This window comes from Schistocerca cancellata, chromosome 3 (assembly GCF_023864275.1).
Source record: "Schistocerca cancellata isolate TAMUIC-IGC-003103 chromosome 3, iqSchCanc2.1, whole genome shotgun sequence".
In the NCBI taxonomy this organism is placed as follows: Eukaryota; Metazoa; Arthropoda; class Insecta; order Orthoptera; family Acrididae; genus Schistocerca; species Schistocerca cancellata.
Genome location: NC_064628.1, coordinates 503,046,019 through 503,061,120, shown reverse-complemented (window position 1 = coordinate 503,061,120; position 15,102 = coordinate 503,046,019). Strand labels below are relative to the sequence as shown.

The 15,102-nt window shown below is 39.9% G+C and overlaps 1 protein-coding gene across 2 annotated transcripts in view; it reads left to right on the top strand.

The window, feature by feature from the left end:
• The window catches only part of LOC126175278 (N-acetyl-D-glucosamine kinase), a 195,585-nt gene that overhangs the window by 476 nt on the left and 180,007 nt on the right, over positions 1-15,102 (top strand). Inside the window, exon 1 of one of the 2 annotated variants that reach the window (XM_049921931.1) lies at positions 10,689-10,770. The exons of the other annotated variant lie outside the window; for it this stretch is intronic. Coding sequence (XP_049777888.1) covers positions 10,706-10,770 — 65 coding nt within the window. The 5' untranslated portion in view covers positions 10,689-10,705. Of the gene's footprint in view, positions 1-10,688; positions 10,771-15,102 lie in introns of those variants that run through there. 2 annotated transcript variants of the gene reach the window in all.

Here is a 15,102-nt window from a genome sequence, read left to right as displayed (position 1 = left end):
ATGCGAGGAAGGATTTGAAACCACGGCATCTGTTCAGAAAGGCGTTCGCAAATCTGTCATTAAATGATAAAATTGGTTGTTGACTCTCCTGCTCAGTGTTTGAATAGTATCCTCCTACAGTTGTGCATATTTTTCTATATTGTTATGTAGCCTACTTAAGGATATATGTAACACTGGGAGATATCAGTTGACGACATTATGATGCGAACTTTTCTAGCATTTATTATGTATGCAGTTTGCTTGTGTGTGCAACTTACTCGTAATATTTGTTCTGTCTAAGTCAAGCAGAAATACTTGGGTGTTTTGGCCGGCTATGGCAAAAGAACGTAATTACTCTACACTAGCCTGTCGCAGTGTAATGTTCCACGATTAAGAGGCGTGGGGAATAAAGTTATTTGATACGCCAGAACTTTCGCAATCGATCTTGTCGTTACAGTCCTTTCCTGGCTGATTTTTTTTGTGTTAGATTTCTTAGTCATATGAGAAGTAGTAAGTAATAATGGACGCCATTCATCGTAGTCTTGCAGCATTTCGATAGTGCTAATATTAATTAAACACTGCATACTTACTACTTATTATTCTGAAATTGTCAAAAATCGAACCATACGAATTTAAAACCACTGTCAAACAGCGCTCACGACTTCGTCGTTTATGACACTTGGAGGCAGACAACTTCAACTGCAGAGCATTTTGCCCGTGGACTGATGGTAGGTAGATGGTTCACAGAAAGCAGTATTACACGTAAAACGACATAAAGAACCCCATTAAATGAGCAGCATTTCGCACAACCATCGACTCCAGGAGACTTAGCAGATGTAAACAATTGTGGATATCGTATGCGAACGAAGTAATTTTCGCTAAACCCCAGCTTTTCTAAATACTGATTTCCTCTGATGAAAAAATGCAATTTATCAGCCCGCCTTAGCTGCTTCTTACGATAGCCCTTACATATAACGACTGATTGAGCTGTTGCAGGCGCACTGCTGTTGTCTCCTGACAACTTTTGATCTGTGAATGAATTAAAAAGATTTAATCATACAATCGTTTAGTTTTTAAAATCTGGACAGATGAGCTGTCTCGAAAATGCATTGAACATAATGATTTTGTTCATACCTGTTGCTCAGCAGCTGCGGTGTGTGTTCTTTTCACAAAATAAAATTCAGTCGTCAGCTGCGCATATAATTTTACATCCAACTTCAGCTGATTAATCTGTCATTTTAATAGGATGAGCATTAGCTTGTGTATAACCAGAAGTCCGTTACGTTTATTGTAGGTCCTAGACGCGTCAGTTTTGTAGCACTTTATTTTCATGCTGACTTCATGTGATAATATGGTATTTAATGTTTTCAGATTATTCTTTAATGGCAGTTCTAATAATGACCCTAGCCAAATAACAAGTGAACGCACTATGCCAGTAAGAACCACCTTAAGGACTGTGCTTTTTTTCTGTATTACTTTCTCTTATTCGGCAATATTTGTTTCTATGATTCAGAGGAAAGCAACGAAAACAAACATGTGTAACAAGACAGGAATTGTCGCGACTGAGAAGAAACACTTACAGGTCAAATGCATTACTGAATGTCCATTCTGTTCGCAACTTATTGCATAAATTCGATGCGCTAAAAGCGCTGCGAAGTCGCAGTAGCTTAATCTTTGCCATTTTGTTGATAATGAAGATACTTTGTTGATTTTGGAAGTGGACATGGAGCAGGTAAGAGTCGGATCAATACTATATGAGGACCGATGTGTCTTAAAAAAGTTTGTTGCGATCTACATATACGTACATCCTCTGTAAGCTACCAAACGTTGCTTGGCGGAGGGTACTATGTATCACTGCTAATCATTCCCGTCCTTGTTTCACCTGCTATTGCTGCGAGAGAAAAACTGCTGTCCGTGTACGTCCACACCAGCTCTGATTTCTTTTATCCTGTACCCACAGTCATTGCGCGAGATGTATGTAGGTGGCGGTATAATCGTCCTGCAGTCTGTCGTAAATGTCAGTTTTCTGAACTTTCTCAATAGTGTTTCGCGAACAGAAAGTCCTCTTTATTCCACGGATTCCCTTTTATTTTGACGGAACATTTCCGTAGTACTGACGTGTTGATCGAAGCTACCGGTAACAAATCCAGCAGCACGCCTCTGAATTGACACGATGTCTTCCTTTAATGCAACCTGGTGAGGATCCGAAACAATCGAGCAGTACTTACTTCAGGAATGTATCGCACGAGTGTTCTATACTCGGCCTTCTTTATACAATATCCGGTCACATTAATGTCACCATCTTGCAGAACCGCTGCTAGACGTTCAGGAGGAGAGTCAGTGAGATGCTGGAAGATACCGTCAGAGATGTGGGCCCATGCCAATTACAGTGCTGTGCCCATCTGCGCTAGTTGTCTCGGTTGAGGATCCATGGCGCGCAGAGCCCGGTCGAGGAAGTTCCACATATTCTGGATTGGATTTAAATCCAGGGAGTTTGGTGCCCAAAATGTATGGAAATAGTCCTATAAAATCATTAAATAGTATTATAACAAAAAAAGAGATGAAGATGAATGTTGGGAGTACGATAAACTCACCCTGGTGCTCCTCGAGCCACGCTCGTATGCTGCGAACTGACACTTTGCATTGTCCTGCTGGAAGATGCCATCGTGCCGAGGAAAAACAAACTGCATGTGGGACTGGACATGGTCACCAAGGAAATATGCATACTCGTATTGATCCATTGTGCCTTCAAGAATGACGAAATAACACAGGGAATGCCACGAAAAAATTGCTCAGACCATAACTCTCCTACATGATTGCAGGGTGTTTCCCTCCCACCCACATGCTTTATATACCTTCCACTGCTAGTGCTGCCACCTGCCTTCTGTGAGCGGTTATTGCACGTTTACGTCGGACATAGGCGGTAGGCACATTAATGTTACTAGACTGTGTAGGTGAGCTATACTTCCCTAGAATTCTCCGAATAAAATGCCTTTGCTGCAACGGCCTTACGCGTCTGCTCCATATCATGTCGCTTTGCTTCGTTAAGCCTAGATATGTAATAGATGTCATTGTGTCAAGCACCGTACCACTCATACTGTAAGTATTCGATAGCTATATTTGCTACGAAAAGTTGCGACTTGTTTGTTAGAATGAAACTTGCTGTATGTACGAAATGGCATAGGACGTGCGAAACCAAATCGCGCCTTTTTCGTATGATATCCTAGAAGCCATGGATCAAGACAATCAGATAAAGGCGGTATTTCCTCATTTCCAAAAAGAATGTGACTCAGTACGACACCAAAAATTACAAACGAAAGTACAGTCACGTCGGATGTCAAACAAAATTTTTGTTGGATTGAAGATATCTCGTTAAAGAGGACACAACATGGTTTCTTGGATGGAGAGACAGCGACAGATGTAAGAGTAGTTTCAGATGTGACCCGGGGAAGTATATTGGGACGCTTGTTTATGTTGTGTGTTAATGGACTGGCAAACAACATTATTAGTAACCTCAGACTTCTTGCAGATAATACAGTACCTCAAATTTGGAAACTTGCTTAAAATTTACAGAAATGTAAAGCTGTCCAAGTCACAAAACGGGAAACTGTACATCATATATGTGTACACATTCAATGTGTCACCATTGAAAACAGTCTATTAATACATATACTTGGGTATTGTGGGGATATGAAGTGGAATGATCGCATATGATCTGTCATAGATAAAGTAAGTGGTTGACATTACCTTACATTAGTTGTATTCCATGGGTCCCATCAGAGAGTGGCCTCGTATATGTGGAAATAAGTTGAAGGTGTACCTTTAATATAATGCATTGTAGTGGAACGCCATTACACTTCTGCATTACAGTGCTAATTGTTACTAAATTATACTAAACATTAAATCTAGGGCTTCCGATAAAGATAGTCTTCAATAGGGTAGGAGTTGCCAACAAATGTTCATCAATTTAGTCTTATACACCAGTACATTTTGTACATGACTTAATATTCTCTGGTAGGCTGTTGGATACATAATGTGAACCCATGTATCAGACTCCTTTCTCTAGTTTAAATTACTTGGTTAGATGTGTATTTCATAGATCGTTTGAATGATTCTTTTATCAAAATGATTTGGAATGAGTCAGTTTACAAGATATGTAAACTTGACTAGTGTTAACATTAATTAACACATCATTATTTTTTTCCTACTCACGCAACTACACTTAAAAACTAGTTTAATTTTTGTTTATGGGTTATCAGTTTTTAAATAGAAACTCGTCCACATACAATCTGTCAGCAAATGATCAAAGATTTTTGCTGCTGCATACTGAACTGAGCCACTGACAGCTATGATAATGGGTAACGAAGGTCAATTTTCCCTCTAGAGTTGTAGGTATGGATCTCACTGTTCTCCTAAAAAATTGTAATGGCTTATTTATGACGAGATTCATTACTGAATATATGTATTGTGATGGCGCTGTTAAAATGTCTAGCTCCCTGTAGATGTAACGTCCATGGGGGAACACCACATATTATTCCTATTGCTTGCTTTTGTCCAAATAATAGTTCTTTCTGAGTGGTGAGCTGTCCCAGAAAATTTTTCTGTAAGACATTATTGAGTGCAAATATGCAAAATGTGTCAGAAAGTTAATCGTTTGTTTCCAAGATTAGCAATTATACAAAGAGAAAAGTAGTAGAACTTCAACTGTTTGAGAAGCTTAGTAGTATGTTTCTAGCAATTCAAGTTTACATCAGTATGTAAACCCAAAAATTTGGAGCATTGTACTCTATTTGTTGTTCAGGACTGAATATAGTGAGTTTCTTCAAAGTTTAGGGGTAGTCCATTTTCTTCGGAAGACATCATTTACAATATCTTCTGTTGGTTTCTTTCTAATGGGATTTATTACAACACTCATATCGTCTGCAAAAAGTACCAATTACCAATTCTGCTTGTTGAATGTCACTCACATTTATTAAAAAATTGGAGTGGACCCAAAATTGAACCCTCTGGGCTCCCTTTTTTGATTTCCCTACAGTCACTAAACTTTTCTGCCTTCCAATTGTGTTTGACTCATTCAGTACAAGTTTTCGTATTCTGTTTATCAAGTATGATTCAGACAAGCTGTGCATAAATTCAATAAAACTTCTTTTCTGAGAGAGTAATGTGATCTGTGCAATTAAATGCCTCGCAGAGATCACAAAAAATTCCTGCTGTCGATACTTTGTTATTTAAAGGTTGTACTGTTTCATGAATAAGAGGCATATAAATGAAATTTTGTCAGTTGGGGTAGTTGCCTGGAAGAGAGAGAAAATCAGGGCATTCTCCCCTTGAAAGTTAAGGGGGGGAAAGCCATCAGAAGCTATTTGACACTGTATTGATACTTAAAAACTCAAAGAAGTGCAATATTTTAGACAAAAAGTTTTAAATTTAGTGATACATGTAGTATTCATAGCATTTTCTAAATAGGTTCATTTATATAACAGTTATCATGAAACTACAAACTCTATAAGTTTTTGTCCACACACAGCTGCTAACCAAATACTTTTAAAATTGTAGTTTTAATTTGTTGACAGTTACTTTTTCGCCAGTTTAAATATAATCTGTTAAGTATTTAATAGACATTTAAATATTTTTCTATTTTTTTACTTTCAGTACAATTTACAACGATACTTATTTTGAAACAAACATAGTATGAATAAAAATTCAGTATCCATATCAATTGTATTAGCAATTATAGGCTAATACCTTCAAAAAAGGACAATGATATAATGAGAATGATATTCCACAATCATAGTAACTTGGAAGCTTACTTAATGTGCATAAAACAGCAGTTTTTAATGTAATATTGTATTTGTTTCACACAACGAATGGTTAAAATGTGACATAGAAGACCTTTTTACAAAAAATTATCATTTATATTGTTCATTTTAATTATCTTCTCTTACAGTATGTGATTGAGCGCACTTCATGCCTATTATCATCTGATATGCACTTTTTTCAGTTTTTAAATTGTAAAGAGCAATATAAGTATGTGAATGCTAGCTACTCAATCTTTTGGCATCACAGAAGAACAACTGGCTTTATACATTGAAGCACCAAAGAAACTGTACGTATTCAAATACAGAGATGTGTAACCAGGCAGAATAGGACGCTGCGGTCAGCAACACATATATGACAAAACAAGCGTCTGGCGCAGTTCTTAGATCAGTTATTGCTGCTGCAATGACAGGTTAACAAGATTTAAGTGATTTTGAACGTGGTGTTGTAGTCGGCGATCGAGCGATGGGACACAGCACCTCCGAGGTAGCGATGAAGTGGGGATTTTCCCGTACGACCATTTCACGAGTACACCATGAATATCAGGAGTCCCGTAAAACATCAAATCTCCGACATCGCTGCGGACGGAAAAAGATCCAACAAGAACGGGGCCAACAACGACTGAAGAGAATCGTTCAACGTAACAGAACTGCAGCCCTTCCGCATATTGCTGTAGATTTCAGTGCTGGGTCATCAACAAGTGCCAGTGTGCGAACCATTCAACGAAACATCATCGATATGGACTTTCGGAGCCGAAGGCGCATTTGTGTACCCTTGATGACTACACGACACAAAGCATTACGCCTCACCTGGGCCCGTCAAAACCGACAATGGACTGTTAATAACTGGAAACATGTTGCTTGGTCGGACGAGTCTCATTTCAAATTGTATCCAGCAGGTGGAAGTGTACAGATATGGGGACAACTTCATGAATACATGGACCCTGCATGTCAGCAGGGGCTGTTCAAGCTGGTCGAGGCTCTGTAATGGTGTGATTTCGACAAAATGTGGTTCATTCAAGACGGAGCTCGACCCCATCGGAGCAGGAGTGTGTTTGATGTCCTGAAGGACAACTTCGGGGACCCAATTGTGGCTGTAGTGTACCCAGAGGCCACTGGCATGGGCCTCGATTGGCCGCCATATTCTCCGAATCTGAGTATATGCGACTCCTTTTTCTGGGGCTACAAGGTGTACAGAAGTAACCCCAAAACCATTGCTGAGCGGAAAGCAGCCATTCAGAAGGCCATCGACTGCATCGATGCTCCGGCACTCCAGCGTATCGTGCAGATTTTCGCTATTCGTCTGCGCCACATCATCGCCAATGATGGCAGGCATGTCGAACATGTCATAACATAGAACCGAATATCTGTAGTGACGTTTACATGTTAAATAAATTGTGTGCACGCCGTAGTTTGTAACTAATTTACTATTTTTCATATAACTCAATAATCATCACCCTGAAAATAGGAATTATAGGGTCGACTATAGAAAAAAATATTAGTAAGTCAGTGAGTTTACTTGGAACGATCATATAGACAACGCTGTGAGGAAAACAAACCAAAAACTGCGTTTTACTGGCAGAACACATAGAAGACGTAATCGGTCTAGTAACAATACTGTCTACACTATGCTTGTCGTCTGCTAGGGTATTGCTGTGCGGTGTAGAGTAATTACTAGGCAAGCTTGACGGAGGACATCGAAAAAGTACAAAGAAGGGCAGCTCGTTTCTTATTATTGCGAAATACTGGAAAGAATGTCTCGGACATGATACACTAGTTGGGGTGGCAATCATTAAAACAAAGGTATTCTTCTTTGCGGCGAGATCTTTCCAGCAAATTTCAATCAAAAACTCTCTCCTCTAAATGCGAAAATATGTTATTGACGCCGACCTACATAGTGAGAAATGATCATCGTAATAAAATAAGAGAAATCAGAGCTCGTATGGAAATAATTACATGTTCATTTTTTTCCCAATGCGCTGTTGGAAAGTGGATTGGTAGAGATATATTCTGAAGGTGGTTCGATGGATCTTCTGCCAGGCACTTAAGTGTGATTTGCTGGGTAGTCATATAAATGTACGTCAGTCCGTACCTTTAGGAAAGAAGATTTCTATTTTGCGAGGCATTAAAAGTTACATAGGATGAGTCCCGACATGTTACCCTATGAATTGGAGTTGTCAGACGAGTACCTATTTGCTAGCTACCTCTTCACAAACAGATTGTGCTTGAGCTACACCAACTCTTAAAATTGCCTAGCTATGCAGTTTTGTGTAATACAAGCGTTGTTAGTCATATATTGTATTATTTCGCAAGAAATAACGACGTGAGGCTGCAAAAACAAAAGTGCTCCACTTTTCCCCCTTATTTTTAAGTTTTTTCGGTCGGTACTGTGCTCGTACCAATCCAGAATTTGTATGCCGTCAGAGGCTAATATTGTTATTAAATTGTGCGAAAGGGAGGAGATTAAGGAGAAGGGACTGATTAAATTGAAAGAATCAAAGGTCTTCGAGAGTTTTAGAAGGAGCATTAGACAATAATTGACTTAAACAGGGAAAAGGAATACAGCAGAAGACTGATGGGTAGCTTCGAAAGACGGAATTGTGAACGCAGCAAAGGATCAAATAGGCAAACAGACATGGCACTATTGAAACATTTGGATAACACACGAGATCTGAATTTAACAGACGAAAGGGGAAAGTGTAGAAATGCAAAAAATGGAGCAGGCAGTGGGGAATATACACTGAGGTGAAAAATGTCACTGGGTGCCTTCTAATATCGTGTCGGACCTCCTTTTGCCCGTTTTAGTGTAGGAACTTGACGTGGCATAAACTCAAGTCCTTCGAAGTCCCCTACAGAAATGTTGAGCCATGCTGCCTCCATAGCCGTCTATAACTACGAAAGTGTTACCGGTACAGGATTTTGCGCACGAACTGATCTCTCGATTATGCACCAAAAATATTCAATGAAATTCAAGTCGAGCGATTTGAGTGGCCAAATCATTCGCTCGAATTCTCCAGCACGTTCTTCAAACCAGTCGCAAGCGACTGTGGCCCGTCATCCATAACAATTCCATCGTTGTTTGGGAAGATGAAGTCCATGAATGACTGAAAGTGGTCTTCAAACAGCCGAACATAACCATTCTCTGTCAATGATCGATTCAGTTGGACCAGAGGACCAAATCCATTCCATGTTAACACAGCCGACCCCATTATGGAGCCACCACCGACTTGCACAGTGCCTTTTTGACAACTTGGGCCCATGGGTTTGTGGGATGCGCATCGCACTCGAACCCTACCAGCAGTTTTTACCAATCGGTAACGGGACTCGTCTGGCCAGGCCATGCTTTTCCAGTCGTCTACGGCCCAGCCGGTATGATCACGAGCCCAGGACACGCGCTGCAGGCGATGTCGTGCTATTAGCAAAGGCACTCGTGTCTGTCTTCTGGTGCCATACCCATTAACGCCAACGGATACGTTCTTCGGACGTCCCACACTGATTTCTGCGGTTATTTAACGTCTGTTAGCACTGGCAACTCTACGACCAAACGCCGCTGCTCTCGGTCATTAAGTGAAGGCCATCGGCCAGTGCGTTGTCTGTGGTAACAGGTAATGCCTGAAATTTGTTATTCTCGGCACACTCCTGATACTGTAGATCTCGGAATGTTGAATCCCCTGGCGATTACCGAAATGGAGTGTCCCATGCATCCAGCTCCCACTATCATTCCACGTTCAAAGTGTGCAAATTCCGCCGTGCACCCATATCTTTTCAAACGGATCACCTGAGTAAAAATGCACTGCCCTTTAATACCTCGTTTTCGCGATGATACCGCCATCTGTGCATATGGCTATCCAATGACTTTTGTCACCTCAGTGTAAGGAAACAACACGCCCTTGCTCTTCCTCTGAAGCCTCCATTTCTGTGTTTTCAGCACTACAGTGCAGTGGATGGCGGGCGCTCTATCGTCGCGTAGGTGTGTGCCCATGTCCCTCTAGCGACCGTTACAGGTACCACACCTTTTTCCACAGGCAATGGCACTGCGGTCGCTTTAGCGCCTTTCATTTTACAACCTTCGTTTCGTTTTGAATGGACTGATACAACTTGTACAGAATACCCAGGCAACAGTTAGAAGTAGTTTTTCTTCAGGCGATTGTCAGCAGCGGATATGTTTCAGGAAACTCATGGCACTTGGCTGCAATAGAACAATTTATATAATTTCCTACCGATTTCGGCCAACGCACGTCATCTGACACCTGGATCAGCGTTAAAAAACAGAAATGACTACAAAACCTCAGTGTACGAAACGTCATAAAGACAGGAAAATACAAAACGTAACTTACGAAAATCAGCTAGTTTAAGTTACATGTCGATCATGTTGCACCATAGTATCGCATTAGCTGTCAGGATCATGGACTGTAGTACAATAGAACAGTAATTTTCCGACATCAGCAACCTTCGTCATGCAGACACATTAGGAAGCTGGACATATGTATTCTGGACATAGCATGAGCAGCCAAAGTACTTGTAGCCCCAAAGACAACACTACAAAGATGTGCACTCGATGTAAATCATCACACACAAAGATAATTTTAAGTTAAAAAAAAAGAAACATAATTACAACGATTACAGTGCAGCCATAAGTACAAAATCACAAGCATCAGTCATCGGCGTTTTGTACAATTAATGTATATGCACGTCACAATGTACTATCTGTTTAATAGGCTTTACATGACGATAATGTAATCTGTGACAAAAAAACTTTGAAACGATAATTAGGGGAACGGCGGGCCAGTGGGTAGTTTGGGCCAGTTGGTATTTCCGATATTCACTACTAGGTAGCAGCACGATACACAGAGTAATCTTTGCCGCCAGCGCCATTTCGACATGTGCTGATTGCCAGCGTCGTATCGTCTATGAGTGATTATTGTTTGTTTGTACTCCTACAAGTTGTTGCCTCGAATACTTTTTATCATTACGGGTAAGAATATACTTATGAAACTAGAGCTGTTATTGAGTTTACTCTATTAATATAAGACCGTGACAATGGCATTTCGTTCGCTCTAACAATGTTTTGCTTACTACCATGTTTTCATAGCTGTGTGAGTCGGATAGTATGGGCCATGCTGCATTTGGGTGGTATGGGCCACGGAACCCATTTCCTTTTTTTTTAGGATTCTATGCTAACATTTAAGGAAAAAACACTCAGCTTGCTTCCCAGGCAGAATGTACAATCACTTCTGAAGGGACCACCACTTCCTCCAATGCACTACACACAAGTGAAAATTCTGGTTCTGCAAGTGTTTTAAAAGAGGTGTCGCCTTTGCCCTCCTGCAGCGGAAAGAGGATGACATGTCGGAAAAGAAAGGCAGAGAGAAGCGAAATATTGACATCAACTCCAATAAAAAATATACTGACAGACAAGAAAAATTCAGAAGAGTAAAAGGAAAAAGCACAACAGAAGAGCCGGCGTGGGTGGCGTGCGGTTCTAGGCGCTACAGTCTGGAGCCGAGCGACCGCTACGGTCGCAGGTTCGAATCCTGCCTCAGGCATGGATGTGTGTGATGTCCTTGGGTTAGTTAACGACTGATGACCTCAGAATTTAAGTCGCATAGTGCTCAGAGCCATTTGAACCACAACAGAAGAAGAGACAAATGAAATTTTCAAAACAAGAACAAACGATGATCAATAAGAAGAAGAAAAATGAACAGATTAAAATTTTTCGTAATTACAGTCCTATACCAAGCATTTCTCAAGATGATGTAGATGTAAAATGTATTGTGTTGCAACAAGTGGGAAGGCTGGGCACATGAGCTCTGTGCGAATAATATGTGTATAGTATTCAACAATAAAACTTTTATTCAAAGCAATGTTTTTAATTTATGTACATAATCATATTGGTGTGGCCCATGCTACCCGACAAATTTTAAAATGCCCAAAATGCAAGGTTAATTCGAAATACACTTTGTGCTATGTTCCCTTCATATGTTGCTAAAGATATTTTTATTACGTAGAGGAAATAAGCTGAAAATATGTTTTTTTCGCTCATAACTGAGTTAAGCTAAAAATATATTTTTTAATTTACATGTTTCCTTAAATGGCCCATAAACCCGCCGTTCCCCTAAAAGGAAAGTGGCGAATTTCGGGTACAATGCATAATTCAGTATATAACATGTCCCAACAGACAGGGACTCGGGAACAAATTATTGTTATTAAGGTTCTCAGTATACTACTGAGAAACTACGTCATCATGGATATAAGAAAAGCTAGATAGTTTGAGATTTTGCGTACTGTCCAATCTCTTTCTAAATTAGTAGAGTTTTTTGTAAGTAATCAGCGAGACAGTTTTCTATGTTGTTATTCAAATCTTCTCTTTGTTGCCGCGCGGGATAAGCCGAGCGGTCTAGGGCGCTGCAGTCATGGACTGTGCGGCTAGTCCCGGCGGACGTTCGAGTCCTCCCTCGGGCATGAGTGTGTTTGTCCTTAGGATAGTTTAGGTTAATTAGTGTGTAAGCTTAGGGACTGATGACCTTAGCAGTTAAGTCCCATAAGATTTCACACACATTTGATTTGATTTCTCTTTGTTATTCTGACCAGGTCTTTAACGAGAAGAGAGACTGCATTTACATTTATACTATTTGAGTGAAAGTGAAACTGGGAGAGAGCGAGACTAATTTTAACTGTATTTTATGTTATCTTTCGTTTTAAACAGAGATTAGACGTTGCCCCTAGGGAAATAAATGTTTGTCATCCCTGTTGCTTTGAACATACCGAGTAAAGAAATGCGCTGTTCAAACCATCCTGCTGGACATGAGTGTTTTACTATTCTGCATTTTCGCACGAGAAATGTATTTATTGCTTATTGTAATTTTGCTCTTGCTACGAACATCAACAGTTGAATGATTTGTTAACGAATCATTTCTACAATTGAAACTTCCTGGCAGATCAAAACTGTGTGCGGAAATGGAACTCGAATCTGGCGTTCCACGGCCAAGTGCTCTACCAACTAAGCTCACAACCAGCTCTCACAGCAGGATGTAGTTAGGCCAGTTTCATTTCTGCTAGCCCTTCCGTATTTTTGTCTTTCTTCAGTTTCCTCTCAAGCTTTATTCTGTGTTCATTAGACTCTTGATTCCATTCAGCAGGTCCTATGATCCTTTACCACTTCCGCTGAGGATAGTAAAGTCATCAGCGAATCTTATCACTGACATCCTTTCACAAAAGATTTTGATGCCACTCCTGATTATTTTCGTCGTTGCCTGTTCGATTTATAGATCGAAAAGTAGGGGCGAAAAGCTGCAACCCCGTCTTACATCCTGTTTAATCCTAGTACTTCGTTCATGGTCTTCCATTCTTTTGTATGGTTATTAGTTATTTAACATGTTTTTATTTTACCCGTCTTACCGTTACCTTACACTTATTTTTCTGAGAACTTCGAACATGTTCCACAATTTTACTTTGTCGAACGCTTTTTCAAGACGACAAATCCGTTTTAATCTGTATGCTCGTATTAGTAAAATTCATCGTATGTTCCACATCTCCACCAAAACCACTGAATAGATGTCAACTAAACTTGTCACACATATCACTTGCTATATAACACCCCTATGGCAGAGAGTGGGGGTGAAAAAGGGTCACGCAAAAGCGTAGGTCAGGAACACCTGCAACAATGGCATGCATACACGGGCGAAGCCGCGGGTAAAAAGACTGGTTTTTCTTAACCACCGTACTTCAAGTATCAAACACAACGTCAGAACTACCTCTCTGATACCTTTACATGTCTCTGAAGTCTGCAGCTCTTAAATCATTATAGCTGTATTAAAAATAATGCCCCGGATACACTCCAGAAAAACGATGGAATATTCGATCCTCCGGGAAAACTTCAAGAAACACTAGCAGTGTTGCTTACTGGATAATACAGAGTAATCTAAAAGTTAACTCAGGCAAGTATTAGTGAAAAGTGTTTCGACGATAACCTCAGTAATGTATTATATAGGCTTCTGAAAATCACCATATCCTTTGCAATAGTTTTGACAACTGTTACAAGGCAGTTAATCTTTTTCAAAATTAAAATCAATCAAGTGATTCTTAAATTAGTAACAGTTTCATCAGAAGTATTCATGAATATTATTTAAAATTATTAAAGTAATTCTTAAATTAGCAACAGTTTCATCAAAAGTAACCATGAATATCATGTAAGTGTCACTTTACTAGATTACTGACTATACCTTGCTCGTCTGCAGCAACTCAAGGCTGTAGCAAAGTCACGAAAGTTAACAGACACGTATTGCCACTCGAGAGTTAAGAGTTAAAAATGCGGGTAAGTGCGCATAGGACTAATGCACCGACGATTCTGTAGAACCCTACTTATATGGGGATATGAAATGGAATGATCACAAAAGTTCAGTCGTGGGTAAGGCAGGTGGTAGTTTATTGGTAGATTACTGGGGACGTGCAATCAGTGTACAAAAGAAATTGGTTACATATCACTCATGCGACCCATCCTAGAATATTGCTGAAGTGTGTGGGACCCGTACCATATAGGACTAACGGGAGAAATTGAACGTAGACAGAGAAGGACAGCACGAATGGTCACAGGTTTGTTTAATCCGTGGGAGTGTGTCATAAAGATACTGAAGGAACTGAAATGGAAGACTGTTGAAGACAGACGTAAACTGTCCCGAGAAAGTCTTTTAACAAAGTTTCAGGAACTAGCTTTAATTGATTATTCTAGAGATATACTACAACCCCATACGTATCGCACACACAGGGATCGTGAGGATAAGATTCTGACGCACAGTGGCATTCAATCTTTCTTCCCACGCTTCGTACGTGAATAGAAGAGGAAAACACCCTAATAACTGGTACAATGGAACGTGTCCTCTTCCTTGAACATCACGTTGCTTTGCAGAGTATAGATGTAGAGGTATATAGATAGTTCATCCATTCCGGGAATCGAGAATTTCGACGATTTTTGCCTGCTATCGATATCGATACTGGCAGGATATCAAAATATGACATAAATTTCAGAATCTTTTGATCGCATTGACGTAGAAGCTTAAATTTTTTGCACTGCTAGGGGCCGTCAATTTTAGTTGGTGACATAAATTTCACCTTTATACGTCCAGTCGAATCACACAACAAAAAAAAAAAAAAAAAAAAAAAAAAAAAAAAAAAAAAAAAAAAAAAACACTACTCGTGTAATGTAATGACAAACTAAAAATATGCGGATTTATTCTTTTACTTGTGCTGTATAACCTCGATTCTTGCCAAATATCATGGTTCTTGGTGAAAGTGATGAACCCTATGGGTT